Raw genomic sequence first — 15,146 nt, 5'->3', positions numbered from 1 at the left:
ACCGTATCGATGGTTTTAACCAACCAGCGACGGTCAACGAAAGTCGGCACAATTTAATGATCAAGCCATATTCCAGTAACGAATATTCGATGTGTCTCGCTTATTGGCTATGGTAGCCTACCCAGATGTGTTGGCAAAAGTTTCATTTTAGCTCAAATTCCCCCACCCTATATCCATTGCAGCTGGCTGGTAGATTCAGAACAATCTGTTGTCATATCTGCTTCCATGAATAATAAACTGTTTCTTGTGTTCTTCGATTATCTAGATCTATGATAGTTTTATTACCATAAGCCTGGATTTCAATCATGAGTAATACCTATAGCCTGCCCGATGCCATTGATGACATCACACAGAAATGTCCGTCGCTCAGCCTAGAAGACCGAGAGGACTCTGGTATAGGTTCGATGACACCTTCCGATCTGGAGCGGAATGCTAATCTTGACAGAATCGTCGATGCACAAACCATTCGCGTTCGCCCCTCAAAAGGTTTGTACTTATTTTGGCACCGGTAATATGCAAGAATTACCGTCCATATTATTGAATGTATGCTTTGTGAAACATTTCTCGTTTCACATTATCTCGGCTGACTTTAATTATGTTTGGAATACATGTTTAGAATACATAACGACATGAATTTTAGGGGTTATGATTCCATTTAGATGCCGGGGAGCTCCCTTCTGACCCTTATGAGCTCTATCAACCAGTTTCTGGGATTTCGTGAGTATTTATTGCATTGAATTTTCAAATCCATAGCAAAATTCTGTACACTCCATACAATGCGTTAAATATAACTTCACGTCCCTATGTTTTCTAGAGATGAATTAGGCAGGAATATATAGCACAATGGGCTACTCTGAATTCGTGAACTTTTGTTCCGCTCACTTTAGGCTGAATTGTCCAACTCATAACCATGGGTAAAGACAGATAAAGCATTACAAATTCTATATTGCTGTGTGGTGAATGCATTGAAGCTGCGCCTTACTACGGTAATTGGCAGTGATCGCATAAAATGCATAAGACTTATACCAGTAGTTCCCAACCTTTTTAGACTAATCGATCCCTTATCAAGCTCGGCGCAAATTTTGTCCTCCCTCCCCCATACTTTCGGAACCAAAAAAGAGGACATATAAGCGGGAAATTGTCATAGCCTAACAAAATTTTGAACCCGTGTCCGAATTACGTAGAGAATTGTTCAAATTGATGGGATTTTTTTACATTTGTTTCATTCTCCAGTATTTTAGGTGAATAATACAGTTACATGGTGTCCCAATTAAGCAGATTCAACTGCATTTCCAAATGCGCTGTGAACATTCTTTGTCTTGCCAAGCTTAGGTGTTACGTGTTTATTCATTGGAGTGCGACAGCAAACTATGGTTTGGTGAGATCTGGGATTTTCAGTGATTCATTATACGCTTGGTATCCATGTATCAGCGATGAGTCACAGCTGTCGCAATGCCCTGAAATTAGTCCATGATATCGCGAGAAACAGACGGCTAGGTTTTCCGGGGAATTTTTTTATGTTATCTCAATTTGCATGTCTTATTACACATCCGTTAGTAGGCTACTGCTCAGCTCTCACGTTATATGTTGGTCGTGAATGCAACATACCGGCGTTAATTTTGAGAAATGGCTTGTTCACAAAACTGTCATTGTTGGTATGAAAACGCGATTAAGCTGTTGGGAAATGGTTTAGTGGCACGCAAAGGTTGTAATTTTCATAATCAATACGCTTACCAGATTAACGTAGATTTGCTGAACTTAGGGAAATTACTTCTCTATATTTAAATATGTGTGTGTCTGCTATTAAACGAAGCGAGCTGCAATTGACACAATATAGTCAATATAACAAAGTGCATGACTATTTGAATTCGTCGTACACTACTTGTTGCAATCTATTGCTCATTTGACGGAGGTTCACATATTTCGCTGTGATTGAAATCAACGACAATTCCATTGCCTGAAGCATGAATTTTTTGCGCTAATAGATGAATTCCGAAGTTTCTGGAATAATTTAATCTAAATCTGACTTAGATATTTTGAAACCAGTCACTAATATAAGTTGCAAGAGACCAACGACAATCCTTGTTGTCATTGTGATGATTATCTTGTGAAATGTCTCTGTTGGTTTTCCCCCAATACTCAATACATGATTAACCTAGAGGTAGGCTAGGCGCTGGGCAGAACTATTCATCTCTTTTGCTTTTGCTAGCCTTATAAAAGACCATTCACTGACAATGTCTTTGTGAAGAACAGAGTAACATCTTTTCTTTCACATACTTACTCTTATTATCTGTTAGTTTCTTCATTTTCTTGGTTTCCTATTGTGTTTAAATCTGGCTAGGCTATATAATGTGCACTTGTGTAGTCTCTAGGAAATACCCAGCAAAGTTTTAGGTTTATTGACCCAATGAAAGTGCATCACCAGAAACTGCATTACATGATATTTTAGACTATTGTGAGAGGTGGTGAGCTGAAATCCCCCAATAAATCATGTCACGAATGAGACACAAAGCTTGTTTAGTTTAACAAACTGAATTTTATTAACTCCACATCTAGATAGTTTGAAATATATTAGCCTGCTATCAAACTCTGACTACAAAGAAGCACATTCCCAGATGCTCCATGTCATCGGAATTTGACATAGCACTGTGGAATGTCTGTGTGACAAACCGAGCTGATGCTTCTGTTATAAAAATCCTAGTCTGATAAAACAAGTTATTCATCAGATTATTTTGCATTATATTCCAGGTGAAATGTCAAACCTCCATATATTCTAATGTAGAATTAGAATGAGCTAAATGCAAATATCGGTTGTGAAAACAAGATGCTTTCATCTGCAAAACTGTTCTGTTTGCTTAGCATTTCGAGGTTCTGCTTTATTTTGAGCTGGCTGTTTGCTTTGGTGGTGAATGCTTTGTTCCAGGAATCCGGGGCTTTTCGTGATAGGCATAGGTTTCAGTTCTGTGGTAAAGCGCATCCATTTCAGTTCTAAATATTGTGGCATTGCTGATCCTCGTAAGCCAGATTTTGGAAATACGAATCACATTTCTCTTTTGGTTGTCAAGGTACTGGTTCAGAACGCTTTATCCAGCCTTGTACTTAAGGCAACGGTCTTATTTTCAAAAGGATATGATGTATTTCAAACTTTTTTCATAGAACTCTTCGAATGTCGTTGGCATCAGAATTAAAGTATCTTTCCATCCCTGCAGCAATTCTTGCAACCCAAGTTGTTACAGCATGACTCACAATAACATACAAGCGACTAGATTTTGCTACATTTAAACGTTTCCTGAAAATGGAATTTTTTCATACTTTGATGGTTTTGCAGTGAACTCCATTCTGCGATTCTCAATAAAAACCAAGAAGATGCAATCGACTTGATCGAATCCTGTCCGGAACCAACTTGTCTTGACCTGTTCACTACGGAAGTTCACGTGAGCATTGATTCTGCCGTTTTTATCTTTCAAACTCAAGAAATGACTTCACTTGCAGACCTCTCTACATCTTGCAGTTTACATGAATCTACCAGACGTGGTTCGATTTCTGATTGTGTACGGAGCCAATCTCAATCATACAGATAAACTGGGTATGTCATTCAAGTCTCATTCTGGCTGTGAACCCACGCGCAACACTCTTGATCCTATTTCAGGGAACACTCCGCTGCACACAGCGTGTGAACTTGGCCGATTGGATTGCGTTCGAATGATTTTGCTGCCACTGGATGAGCAAGAGAATATTGGACTGCAAAGACAAACCAGTCTGGATATAAATCAGAGAAACTACCTAGGTGCCTTTCTATTCACATGTATTATCGGTAGGGCTGGGCAAAATCGAGTATATGAGTGACTCGATTAGGAATCGAGCATTAGCCTTCGTGTCGATCCTCCTTATGACGGCAATACAGTGTGAATCATATGGAAAGTTCAAACATGTACCTTTTATGCGGTCACAAAGAAAATAATACCAGTTTTGCAACGCATTAAAGATGATTATGTATTTTTCGACTACGTCACGATTTCACAAATATGTGATTTTCACTAATGCATGCAGATTTTTACTAAATCTATCGTATGCTACGATACGACCAATCGTGGTTTGAGGCCATGCTATCGAAACTATAATTCTTGTGAATAAATTCACTCTTAGTGGCAATGGGTGCATAATTTCAGTATTCGGAAAAATCATCTCCCACTGCTCAAATCATTGGAATTGATGCTTTATCGAGATCCAGGTTCTCGAATCATCGGTTCAACGTTTCACACCATACAAAAATGTTTGCAATGACTGTACTCAACTTCACAGTGACCAGTGACAGCGACTCGCCTTGTTGTATTTTGTTGGAATGATATTATCCACCTGATTCAGGTTCTAGTCGTTGTTTGCATGTTGTTGTTCTCATCCGACACCATTTGCTTTTGTTACTGCCAGCAATTGGTTACCATCTTTACAATAGTCTGTTTCGTCGCTACTGATTTAGGTGCCCACTGCCCAGAGCACACTGTATAAATCATGGGTTCACAACCTTTTTACATTGTGCCCCCATCTTTTTTCAACCTTGTCAAAAATGAAGAAAAAACTGCTTCATCCTACAGTAACTGGTAGCTGAATGATAAAATAACATCAACAAAAGCCAATACGCATGATGGTAAATTTAATTTGGTATATATATTCAGTTGCGATGGTTGAGCTTCTTTTAGCTCCATAGTCCTAATTCACAATGATGTGTGTGAGAAAGAAACAGAATGGCTCAACAATTTCAATAAGATTACGTGAGTATTTGCTTAGTTTTGTAAAGCAAAGAAAGTTGACTCGAGATCAAGAATTAGTTTATTACTGTACTAGCTCATAGGCTAGGCCTACGATGTTTTTTTCAATTGTCTGCCAGTTACTGGTGATTACCCTGGACGAGTGTTAGTCGAAAATATTCAATTTATATTAATGAATATATTAGTCAATTCAATTGTATGTATTATTCCATTGTTTATCCAAAAGTCTCTTCGAAAACTGTACTAGTCTTTTAATTTAAAAATATTTTATTGGTTCCGCTATAGCGGAGAGATAAATTTTTTCAAAGTACTCAAGTAGATTATGCATACTCGCACTACTTCCTCAAGTGGTTAAGATTTTAGACTACTTGAATTTGACAGCTTTGGCAATTCCAGGCCCTGAATACTTACTTGCGACTCGATAAACTCCATATGACTTATTCCAGTTTCATATATCAGGACCAATAATTGAAAAATAGGCCCAAAAACTCTCCTCTTCCTGTTTGAATAAACATGAGTAGAGCGAGAAAAATGAGTATATTATGAATGCCAGGCCTTTGATATCCAGAGGTGGTCGAAGTAGTCAAGAAAGCTACTCAAGTAGAAGTAGCGACACAAAAATCTACTCAAGTACGAGTAGAAGTACTTCTTCCATGAGAAACCTAAAACTACTTGAAGTTAAAGTAGAATTTAGTGACTTTAAATCTACTCAAGTAAGTAAGTAGTTTTGAAAACGGTCATAATAAGTTCGCATGGACTTTTAAAAGCTGCAAATTGAGTTGCGGGCGGAAGGTGCAGAGAGCTTCATGTACAATGCATATTGATCCATCCCAGAAGGTATAAATTTCCGACAGCATGAGCATTCGACCGCATCATGAGATGCAAATGATGTTAGTGATATGGAAATGAGGTATTAATCTACTAATTACGGCCTTTAGTTTAGTTGAAGGTCAATACGGAGAAGTTGTATGAATACGATGTTAACACTTTGTGAGATTCGTAAACGATGATAAAAAATGGCGGAACGTAAAAATTCCATATAGTGTAATTGTATTTTAGGAAAGTATAGACGGCGATGCTACACTTGCTTTTAAACCTGAACACGTATGTTCTCCAGACAAAAAAATGACACTAATTAGAACTCTAAGTACTGATACTTCGAATTGAACGAGAACTACCAATACTACATCTGGTTCGTGGTACAGAACTTGAATATAGCTTTCAATACAACATCCATTGTAGCAGTATATTTATTAAACTCGAAGACTTTTCGGGTGCCTCTTTTCAAGAGTTATCGGCACACTAAAGGGATTTCAACAGATTTAAAAGCAAAACCAAAAAGGCAAAGTATGACGCAACAATCAAAATCACAGACCATGAAATTCGCATCGTATCAATGGCAACAATAACAAACTACGAAGTATACGGGCATACGGTACTATAGTAGCAGCACAATTTGTAAATAAACAATTACACGCACGGAACAACACGCACTAATGAGAAATTTGTAGGTTATAGAGGAAATCTTTCTGTCTGCATAAAATAGGTTTGCTCAACTGAATAATAGTAGACTCCAACACTTTTAAATGAAACACAGACCTACCACGCGCAAAGACAGTGAACATATTGTCATCATAGTGCTGTGCACAGGCAAGGTTTTCGCTCAGATGCTGACCGATTGACGAAGCATATGCTTGGTAATCATCATAGCAGTCTGTTTTTGCAGCCAATTTGCACTGACGTGCGAGCTCCGTGCGATCATTTGCGCATGTTTTTGACCGAATCAATTTTGGGATATGCTGCTTAATACGCTCAAACAATCTTTGAGATGTACGTCCTACATACCTACTATCACAGTGGCACTTGTATTGGTAAACAACATTACTTGCATCAAAGGCAGGAAGTACATCTTTTCGAGAGTTGGGTAACAAGCGTTTCGTCGTGTACACTACATGCGTGTTAACGCTGTAGTAGCAACGGTGAACAGCCGATTTAATAAGCTTTTCAAATCGGCTAGACACGTTACCTAGCCAAGGTAGGTGTAAAAATGCCGGGCATTTTTCTGGGCCATATTTTGGAGCTGTATCCGATTTTTTCAATACCCTAGAGATGGAGCATTTTAATATGTGGTCCGCATATCCCAAAATTGATTCGGTCAAAAACATGCGCAAATGATCGCACGGAGCTCGCACGTCAGTGCAAATTGGCTGCAAAAACAGACTGCTATGATGATTACCAAGCATATGCTTCGTCAATCGGTCAGCATCTGAGCGAAAACCTTGCCTGTGCACAGCACTATGATGACAATATGTTCACTGTCTTTGCGCGTGGTAGGTCTGTGTTTCATTTAAAAGTGTTGGAGTCTACTATTATTCAGTTGAGCAAACCTATTTTATGCAGACAGAAAGATTTCCTCTATAACCTACAAATTTCTCATTAGTGCGTGTTGTTCCGTGTGTGTAATTGTTTATTTACAAATTGTGCTGCTACTATAGTACCGTATGCCCGTATACTTCGTAGTTTGTTATTGTTGCCATTGATACGATGCGAATTTCATGGTCTGTGATTTTGATTGTTGCGTCATACTTTGCCTTTTTGGTTTTGCTTTTAAATCTGTTTAAATCCCTTTAGTGTGCCGATAACTCTTGAAAAGAGGCACCCGAAAAGTCTTCGAGTTTAATAAATATACTGCTACAATGGATGTTGTATTGAAAGCAATACTACATCAGAAAACGGAAAATGTATTCTATGTCTTTTGTCGAGACAGTTTTAACGGTGGCTGCTAAAACAGATCTAACGCTTAGAAAGTCAGAGCCCACTTTTCCAGATTAGGACACGCCATGGGCAGCTAGATTACGATATGATAAGTAAATACTATATTGCCAAACGGTTGTTTCAAACGTTATGATGGGCCATATATACTGTGTTGAAATATGTCATATGGGCGTGAAAACATATTTGTAACTCTATATCTACTTGATGTGAAGCGCGACGGAAATTATATGTTTGACTAATATTTTCTTATAATTGAAAGTTGAAACAGCCCGGGAATTCCCCAGTTTCTCTTTCTAATTGGAGGGTTACACTACTTCTACTTGACAAACTGAAAATAGCGAGAAGTAAGTAAGTAGATCACAAAATATTAATAAGTAGAAGTAGAAGTAGTGAAGATAATATCTACTTCAGTACGTACCAGAAGTAGAGGAAAACTACTTGAGTACTTCGGAAAAGTAGAAGTACTTCGTTACTGATCACCTCTGTTGATATCACCCGAGTGTTTCACAGAAGTGAATTGAACCTGACTTGAACTCGATACACTATGACTCGGACTTAACCTTGGACTTGACTCGCTGGTGAATTGAACTTGACTCGAGTCTAAGCTATAAAATTGAAATTGACTTGTGACTCGGAAACTTATGACTTTGTTGCGACCCCGTTTTAACTTGCTGGTACTGGAGTAGAAGTTTATGGCTTTACTTCTTCTTGAATACCTATGGTGACTAGTTTGACCACCTCAGCGCTAGGTTGGGAACCCCTGTCATAAATCTATCAAGCTTTGTGTCATGTAAACCCTCGGTTATTCCTAGGACTCGCCCCTCTCCATCTGGCGACAATTCACGACAAGCGCGACGTCGTGAGCTACCTTCTCAGTCAGCCTGAAATCGACACTGATTTGGGAGACTCGACCTACGGCAGGACAGCGCTTCACCACGCCCTCGAGCGGCGGCACAGGGATTGCTTCAAGCGGCTTCTGAAAAGCTCGGCCAACGTCAACGCGACAACTTATGACGGGTGCCTACATTTACTTTCTTTCTATGCCATCCACACTTGTACAAGCTACTGGATTTTCAACTACCGACTTTCTTATACTCGCAACTAGAACTAATCACTTTTCAAGATTTGTAAATAGTACTAGGACTTCTCACGTTTCAGAATGTGCAACTGCTCACCTGTCACAATTCACAACTAGAACTACCCACTTTTCAAGACCTACAATTGGAACTACTACTAGCTCTAGCACTACTCACTTTTCAGAATGCGCAACCAGGACGAGACCTTTAAAAAGCCCCAACCAGCTAAAACACAACTAACTAATAACTGATAATACGAATTACTGAATGGCAGATTGTGACTCGAAGCCTTGTAACCAGACTTGGAGAACTAAATAATTCCAGTGTAATTTTGGGAAATGTTTCCATGGTCCCACTTGAAATCTAATCTAATTTCTGGTATTCCTGAAAATTCTTCTGGACAACTGTGTAGAAACGAGCCAAGTTTGGAGTACAGACACTTGCCGTTCTTGTGCTTATGAGGCTATGATATGCCGTGAACTTGATTTTGTTTCATTTCTTTTGTGAATTCAGCCATTATAATTCTAATCTAATTTGGAAAATATGGCTCGAACCATTTCATATTCAGGTGCTCTCCGCTACATCTAGCCGTGGGCCTCGAGCTGGAGGCTGAAACGCGCCATCTGATGACACGCGGCGCCAACGTACAGCTCATCACGTCAGATGACACCAAAGTGTGTGACCTGGCCAAGTCACAGAAGATCAAGGACGCGTTGCAATACAGCTCGCTGCTCGTACGCCATCAGGGACCCAAGCTGCGATAGGATTTCGGAACACTGGAAGTCTCAGGCGTTCTATTTTTGTTTCGATTGGTAGATATCGTCCTGAAGACTTGGTGGTTAAGCACTCCGAGCGCGAGATTGGGACGGATCGCCTGTAAATACATGTGCGTTGCTACGTGATGATCAATGTTTTGTTACGCCATAGTAATAGGACGCGGTATCTCAACGATACCGATGTTATCTTGTGAATGTTATATCTCGCTTCTTCCGCTGTTATCTGTAAATAAAAAAATCAAACGGAAGCATAGGTTCGCGAGTCGCAAACGCCGCTTTTAGAAATAGAATGTGGACTTGTAAAACTAGATAATTAGCGTGAAATGCTGATAATCTAATTCTAATGGAGTCTGTGAAATGTTTCTATGCTATCATTTTATTTCTAATCAAATTTCTGGTTTTCCTGTCAATGTTACAAGCGAACTGTATCGTGCAAACGAGACAAGCTTGCTGTATAGACATTAGCTAATCACGTGCTCATAAGAATGATGCGGGGCCTACTTTAACTTAAGTTATCGTAGGCCCCGCTTGACGTAATGTCCAAGTTTTTGCGAATTCAGTAATTCTAATCTAGTTTTGAAAATACTTGGTATAATTGTACTGATTTTGAAAAAAAACTTATGTACCTGCAATTGTAATCTACGGTAATTTGGAAAAGCTCAAAATTTTCTAGTTGCCACATCTGGTTGAGACGACTGTAACGTGTTTCGTTCTGACATGGTTTTGGTAGAACAGTAAACATGCATGTTCTTTAGGGTTGTTCAGAATTGACCGACTTTCAAAAAGTCCGGGTTTTCAGTCCGATTCCCATGCCTTATACCTTAAAAACATATCCTGGCTACTTTTTTTTGTAACTCGTCGCCTGCATCCGTGTGCACATTGAGCTGGAAGAATAGCAGCTGAAAATAGGGGACTCCCCTAAAATCTGAGTGTCACGATTTTACCTAGCCTAGTAAAAGTGACATATAACATGGATTTATGCAGCTGTTGCGGTTTGGAGTGCTACAAAACCCCACTATATAAGGCATTCTTAGTTCAGGATATCATTTCCATGTCCCACACTGCCTTAGAACTGCTCAAAACTACCTACAACTGATAGTCATTTTGTTGGATCACATATCCTACACCCCTCAAACCTACCCGGCACTGTTCATCAATTTCCTGGATCCCCATGTGCAAGAATACAACTGTAAATGTAACATCCACTCACAGCCACTTAATAAACATCACAGGAAACGAAAAAATAAGGCAAAGAAAGAGATCAACTTGGCAAAATATTACATAAATCAGGTGGATGAAATGGTTGATTTCTAGAAATCTGCATATCTGTTCCGGTGATCTTCCACAGCTTGTAGGAGGCTCGCTCGCTGTTTTTTGTCATCCGTTATGAACGCAGCATGGTCGGTATTCAATTTTACCATACGCTCTGCTGCATCATTAAAGTGCTACAGGAAAAGCACAGGCTGATGCATCATTTGAACTGCTGGAACTTTGGAATTTAACAAAATCTGTTAGAGCTCTTGTGTTTGACACAACATCCTCAAATACTGGTAAAAACAAAGGTGCGGTTCCGTTACTTGAAGAATTGATTAACAGGAAAAGTTTTCTACAATGCCTGTCGCCATCATATTTATGAACTGGTCATTCGAGAGGTTTGGAAGTGTTTGTTTGGATCGACAACCACAGGCCCTGAAAACACGAATTTTAATACCTTCAAGAAGAAGTGGAAACATATTGATAAATCAAGAAGCTATAAAACGCTGAGGTTTATTGAAGGCAGCTGGTTGGCGATGAAAGCTGATGAAGCAAAGCAAGAAATAATTCCACTGATGAAACCCAATGATGGAAAGCAGAAAGAAGCTTGATAAGAGATGACTACAGAGAATGTGCAACAGGCACCTTGGCGATTTTGGATGACAAATATGTTGATCATCGTTTTCGCAAGCCTGGTGCTACTCATAGCGCTAGATGGATGAGTCAAGTCCTGTACTGTCAAAAAATGTTCATGTGGAGTGAGCAAATGGACTATTCTGAAGAGTTCATTGAAAAGTTGGAACGAATCAATACATTCATTGCTTTGTTTTATGTTCCAGTTTGGTTGAAAATTAGTATTGCATGTGACGCACCTTGGAATGATCTCAAATTCATTCATGACATGAAAAACTTTTCATTATGCGATCTAACTGTTGCTGATGTGGCATACAAGAAATTGCGAAAACATCATTGGTATTTAACTGAGGAAATGGTGGTATTTACCACGTTCTCGGCTAATCCAAAGATTCTTGACAAACTGAAGGAATCGATGGCTGCTAAATTGCTGAAAATGCCAATCCCTGAAAAATTTCGCAGAGGTATGCCTCTCAGTCTGATCTCTGTCTCTGACTCAATGAGTATGGTCGATTTGATTGGGCCAGAATCGTGGTTTCTATTTGATGCTATACATGTGGAACATGATTGGTTGAGTCTTCCAGTTTCGGAATGGCATACTGATCCGGATTTCGTGACTGCTCAAGAATTTGTGAATACTGTTGAAGTAGTTAATGATGCAGCAGAGCGTATGGTAAAATTGAATACCGACAATGCTGCGTTCATAACGGATGACAAAAAACAGCGAGCGAGCCTCCTACAAGCTGTGGAAGATCACCGGAACAGATATGCAGATTTCTCGAAATCAACCATTTCATCCACCTGATTTATGTAATATTTTGCCAAGTCGATCTCTTTCTATGCCTTATTTTTTCGTTTCCTGTGATGTTTATTATGTGGCTGTGAGTGGATGTTACATTTACAGTTGTATTCTTGCACATGGGGATCCAGGAAATTGATGAACAGTGCCGGGTAGGTTTGAGGGGTGTAGGATATGTGATCCAACAAAATGACTATCAGTTTTAGGTAGTTTTGAGCAGTTCTAAGGCAGTGTGGGACATGGAAATGATATCCTGAACAAGGAATGCCTTATATAGTGGGGTTTTGTAGTACTCCAAACCGCAACAGCTGCAAAAATCCATGTTATATGTCACTTTAACTAGGCTAGGTAAAATCGTGACACTCAGATTTTAGGGGAATCCCCTATTTTCAGCTGCTATTCTTCCAGCTCAATGTGCACACGGATGCAGGGGACGAGTTACAAAAAAAAGTAGCCAGAATGTGTTTTTAAGGTACAAGGCATGGGAATCGGACTGAAAACCTGGACTTTTTGAAAGTCGGTCAATTCTGCACAACCCTAAATTGTTCTTGTATGCGAAGACTATATCAATAAGAAAACTTCAGCAGGATTACTATAACACATGCGAGCACCGTATCATAACCATCCTGAGTGCAGACTGACAAGAGTGGCTCAGGGTGTCAATGCGAAGCAAGGCACACCGGTAAATAACGATTGGCATAACCACTGTTCCTACACAAGTAGAATCAAACGTGCGAACATGGTAACTACAGCAGCAGCAGACGCTTGTCCGTTAGTGGGCGTAGTGCCCCTTTAAAATGAGCAATTACACTGGTCAACACATATTTTTAGGCAGACAAAGTAAAAGTTTTGGGGGAGAGAGAGAGACAGTCTTTATTTTCATCGAACCAAAATACATAACAAACGGCAGTGATGGTGGTACAGAAAATATGCGTGCACAGTATTCGGTATTAGATAGGAATGATCGATAAGACCGTGAAGGTCATCTAGTCTGATCACACCAGCATCAAACAGGTACACTTGACTCTGAACAGTCTGGCTGTAAAAAAATGTTTAGTTAAGAAAGGAAAACAGAAAAAAAATTAAACAATGGTAGCAAATGATCAATGAAGCAATGTCTGGGCGAGGTAGGGCAACAGTGTTAGTGTAACGACAAGAGGTCATCAAGTAGGGCTTTTTTGAATCTATTATAAGGCAATTCACGGATATGTGGTGGTACTGCATTCCAGATGATAGGTCCCGAGTAGTCGATAGATCTCTTAGTTAGGTTGCTATTGGGTGGGGGTAAGTAGATGTTTCCTTTAGACGAGGATCTCGTGTAATGGGAATGGACATGTTTAGCAGGTATGAAAAAGTCTTCAAACACAGGAGGCAGACTATTGGAAAAATATTTGTGAACAACTTTTGATACTTCGAAGCGATATAGTTCATCAACTCACAAAATTCGATGCTTACGGTAGTAAGGCGATAAATTGGTACGTAAAGGTACAGATGAGATCAGCCGTATCGCACGGTTTTGCAAGGTTCGAATTCTGCACAAAAATGTTGTGCATGCATTTCCCCATAGGGGTTTTGAAGGGCGCTGATTCCTAATATGACCTTAGTTTTTTCAAATTGGCTCTTGTGGAGATAACCCATGTGGCTATTTTGACCAAAATATCCCATTTTCGCGATAATGACTAGATATAAAATCGACTCAGTCGTACTATAAAGGTTAGAAATTCAATCTACTTGTTATTTTCACACACAGAAGACTCTTTTGAATCAAAATACAGCAACACCGCTATATTTAGGAGTAGTAGATTTATCATAGTTACAGACTTTAAAGGATATAATGTACATATATAAACCCCAGTGATGTGCATAAGTATTTACCCAGATAAACAAATAACGGCAATAATTCAATCAGTTTTCCGTCAACCACCTATTGTAAATTTGGAATAATCAGTTGGAATATAATATTATTGATGTATTTTAAATCACAATTGTTTTTTGTAGGATTTTCTGAAGCTATTTAGTGCAGTTTGTCGAAAGGTTCCGGTACTGGTCTGACATACTATGTTCAATTCTTCATCTCATCTGCCCTGATATCTTTCTTTTGTCGTTCTGATGTCTTGGTAGAACCTCTACCCTTGCTAATCAACAAGAAAATCAGGTAATATATCAAGATGACTGAACAGGAAGTGAACTTTTATGCTCATGTTCGTGCCCAAGTTTTCGATATGCAGATACGAATTTTCAGACCAACTGTTTGTAGTTGGCTGATTTGTGATCATCTAAAAAGTTTTATTTACTACATCTTTGAAGAAATTACATGCATCAGTGAACTCCTTGCCAATGTGAAATTGGAATCTTTCATCGGTATTCGACTATACCAGATACCAGATTTATGCTTCTCGTTTGATAGGGTTACTAGGTATACCCACTTTGTTGACTCAGCGTAAAATTATCCATTTACCAGTCAAAAGAAATGGGATGCATATGAGTATTTTAGTTAAGCCTTCCAAGGTCAAATTTTACAGCTTCATACTCCTCTTTAATCTTGGTAGGATGACCAATCGATACAGGAGAATATCTAATTCCGTTGTGCAAAAGTACTATTTTTAGGCTTGACAAACTGCTTTTTTGACAAACAAATATTTCACATCATGTCATGTTGATATTGATAGAATGACCACGAAAGACATGAGGGTTCTTCATAGTCAATTAGCTATTCATGCGCAGTACAAAATTAGAAAAAACTACGATTTTTCTTCCAACCAAGTGAAATATTTAAGGGTAAATACAGTAATTTTGGGCTTTTTAGGGGTATAAATATCTTCTGACAAAGAGCCAATCTGACAAAACTAATGTGATATTCGTAATCAGCAACCTCAAAAACCCCAGAAACGGCTCTCAGATGGTCTGCCTAAATTTTTTATTCATTTTGTTGGCCGGTGTTATCGATGGTTTCGTAACATTCTATTACCAGATATTCGCCGTTTTTTCCGATTCATGTCTACTCCACAGCGGTTGACTCCCGCTAAATTTGGTCATGATATCACAATGTACCGCATTCAGACTGCAG

General features: G+C 39.1%; 1 protein-coding gene across 1 annotated transcript; it reads left to right on the top strand.

Moving 5' to 3' along the window:
* Window positions 1–231: 231 nt before the first annotated feature.
* On the top strand, window positions 232–10,025 carry LOC145437822 (NF-kappa-B inhibitor epsilon-like). The gene is made up of 7 exons (XM_080315123.1): window positions 232–486; window positions 660–717; window positions 3,329–3,434; window positions 3,493–3,586; window positions 3,650–3,787; window positions 8,354–8,558; window positions 9,186–10,025. The coding sequence occupies exons 1-7, from the start codon at window positions 306–308 to the stop codon at window positions 9,379–9,381; spliced, it is 978 nt and encodes a 325-aa protein (XP_080171249.1). The 5' UTR covers window positions 232–305; the 3' UTR covers window positions 9,382–10,025.
* Window positions 10,026–15,146: the final 5,121 nt, after the last annotated feature.

Source organism: Botryllus schlosseri, chromosome 4 (genome assembly GCF_051294905.1).
Source record: "Botryllus schlosseri isolate E-star chromosome 4, Bs_hap1, whole genome shotgun sequence".
Classification (NCBI taxonomy): Eukaryota; Metazoa; Chordata; class Ascidiacea; order Stolidobranchia; family Styelidae; genus Botryllus; species Botryllus schlosseri.
Note: the sequence above shows the minus strand (reverse complement) of the source record. Positions and strands in the feature narration are given on the sequence as shown.

Bases quoted from the DNA above. Each gene is read 5' to 3' on its own strand.
- LOC145437822 (XM_080315123.1), top strand. From the start codon at position 306: ATGAGTAATACCTATAGCCTGCCCGATGCCATTGATGACATCACACAG. The intron at 718-3,328 runs GTGAGTATTTAT...ATGGTTTTGCAG, and splicing joins CAACCAGTTTCTGGGATTTC to TGAACTCCATTCTGCGATTC. The intron at 8,559-9,185 runs GTGCCTACATTT...TTTCATATTCAG, and splicing joins AACGCGACAACTTATGACGG to GTGCTCTCCGCTACATCTAG.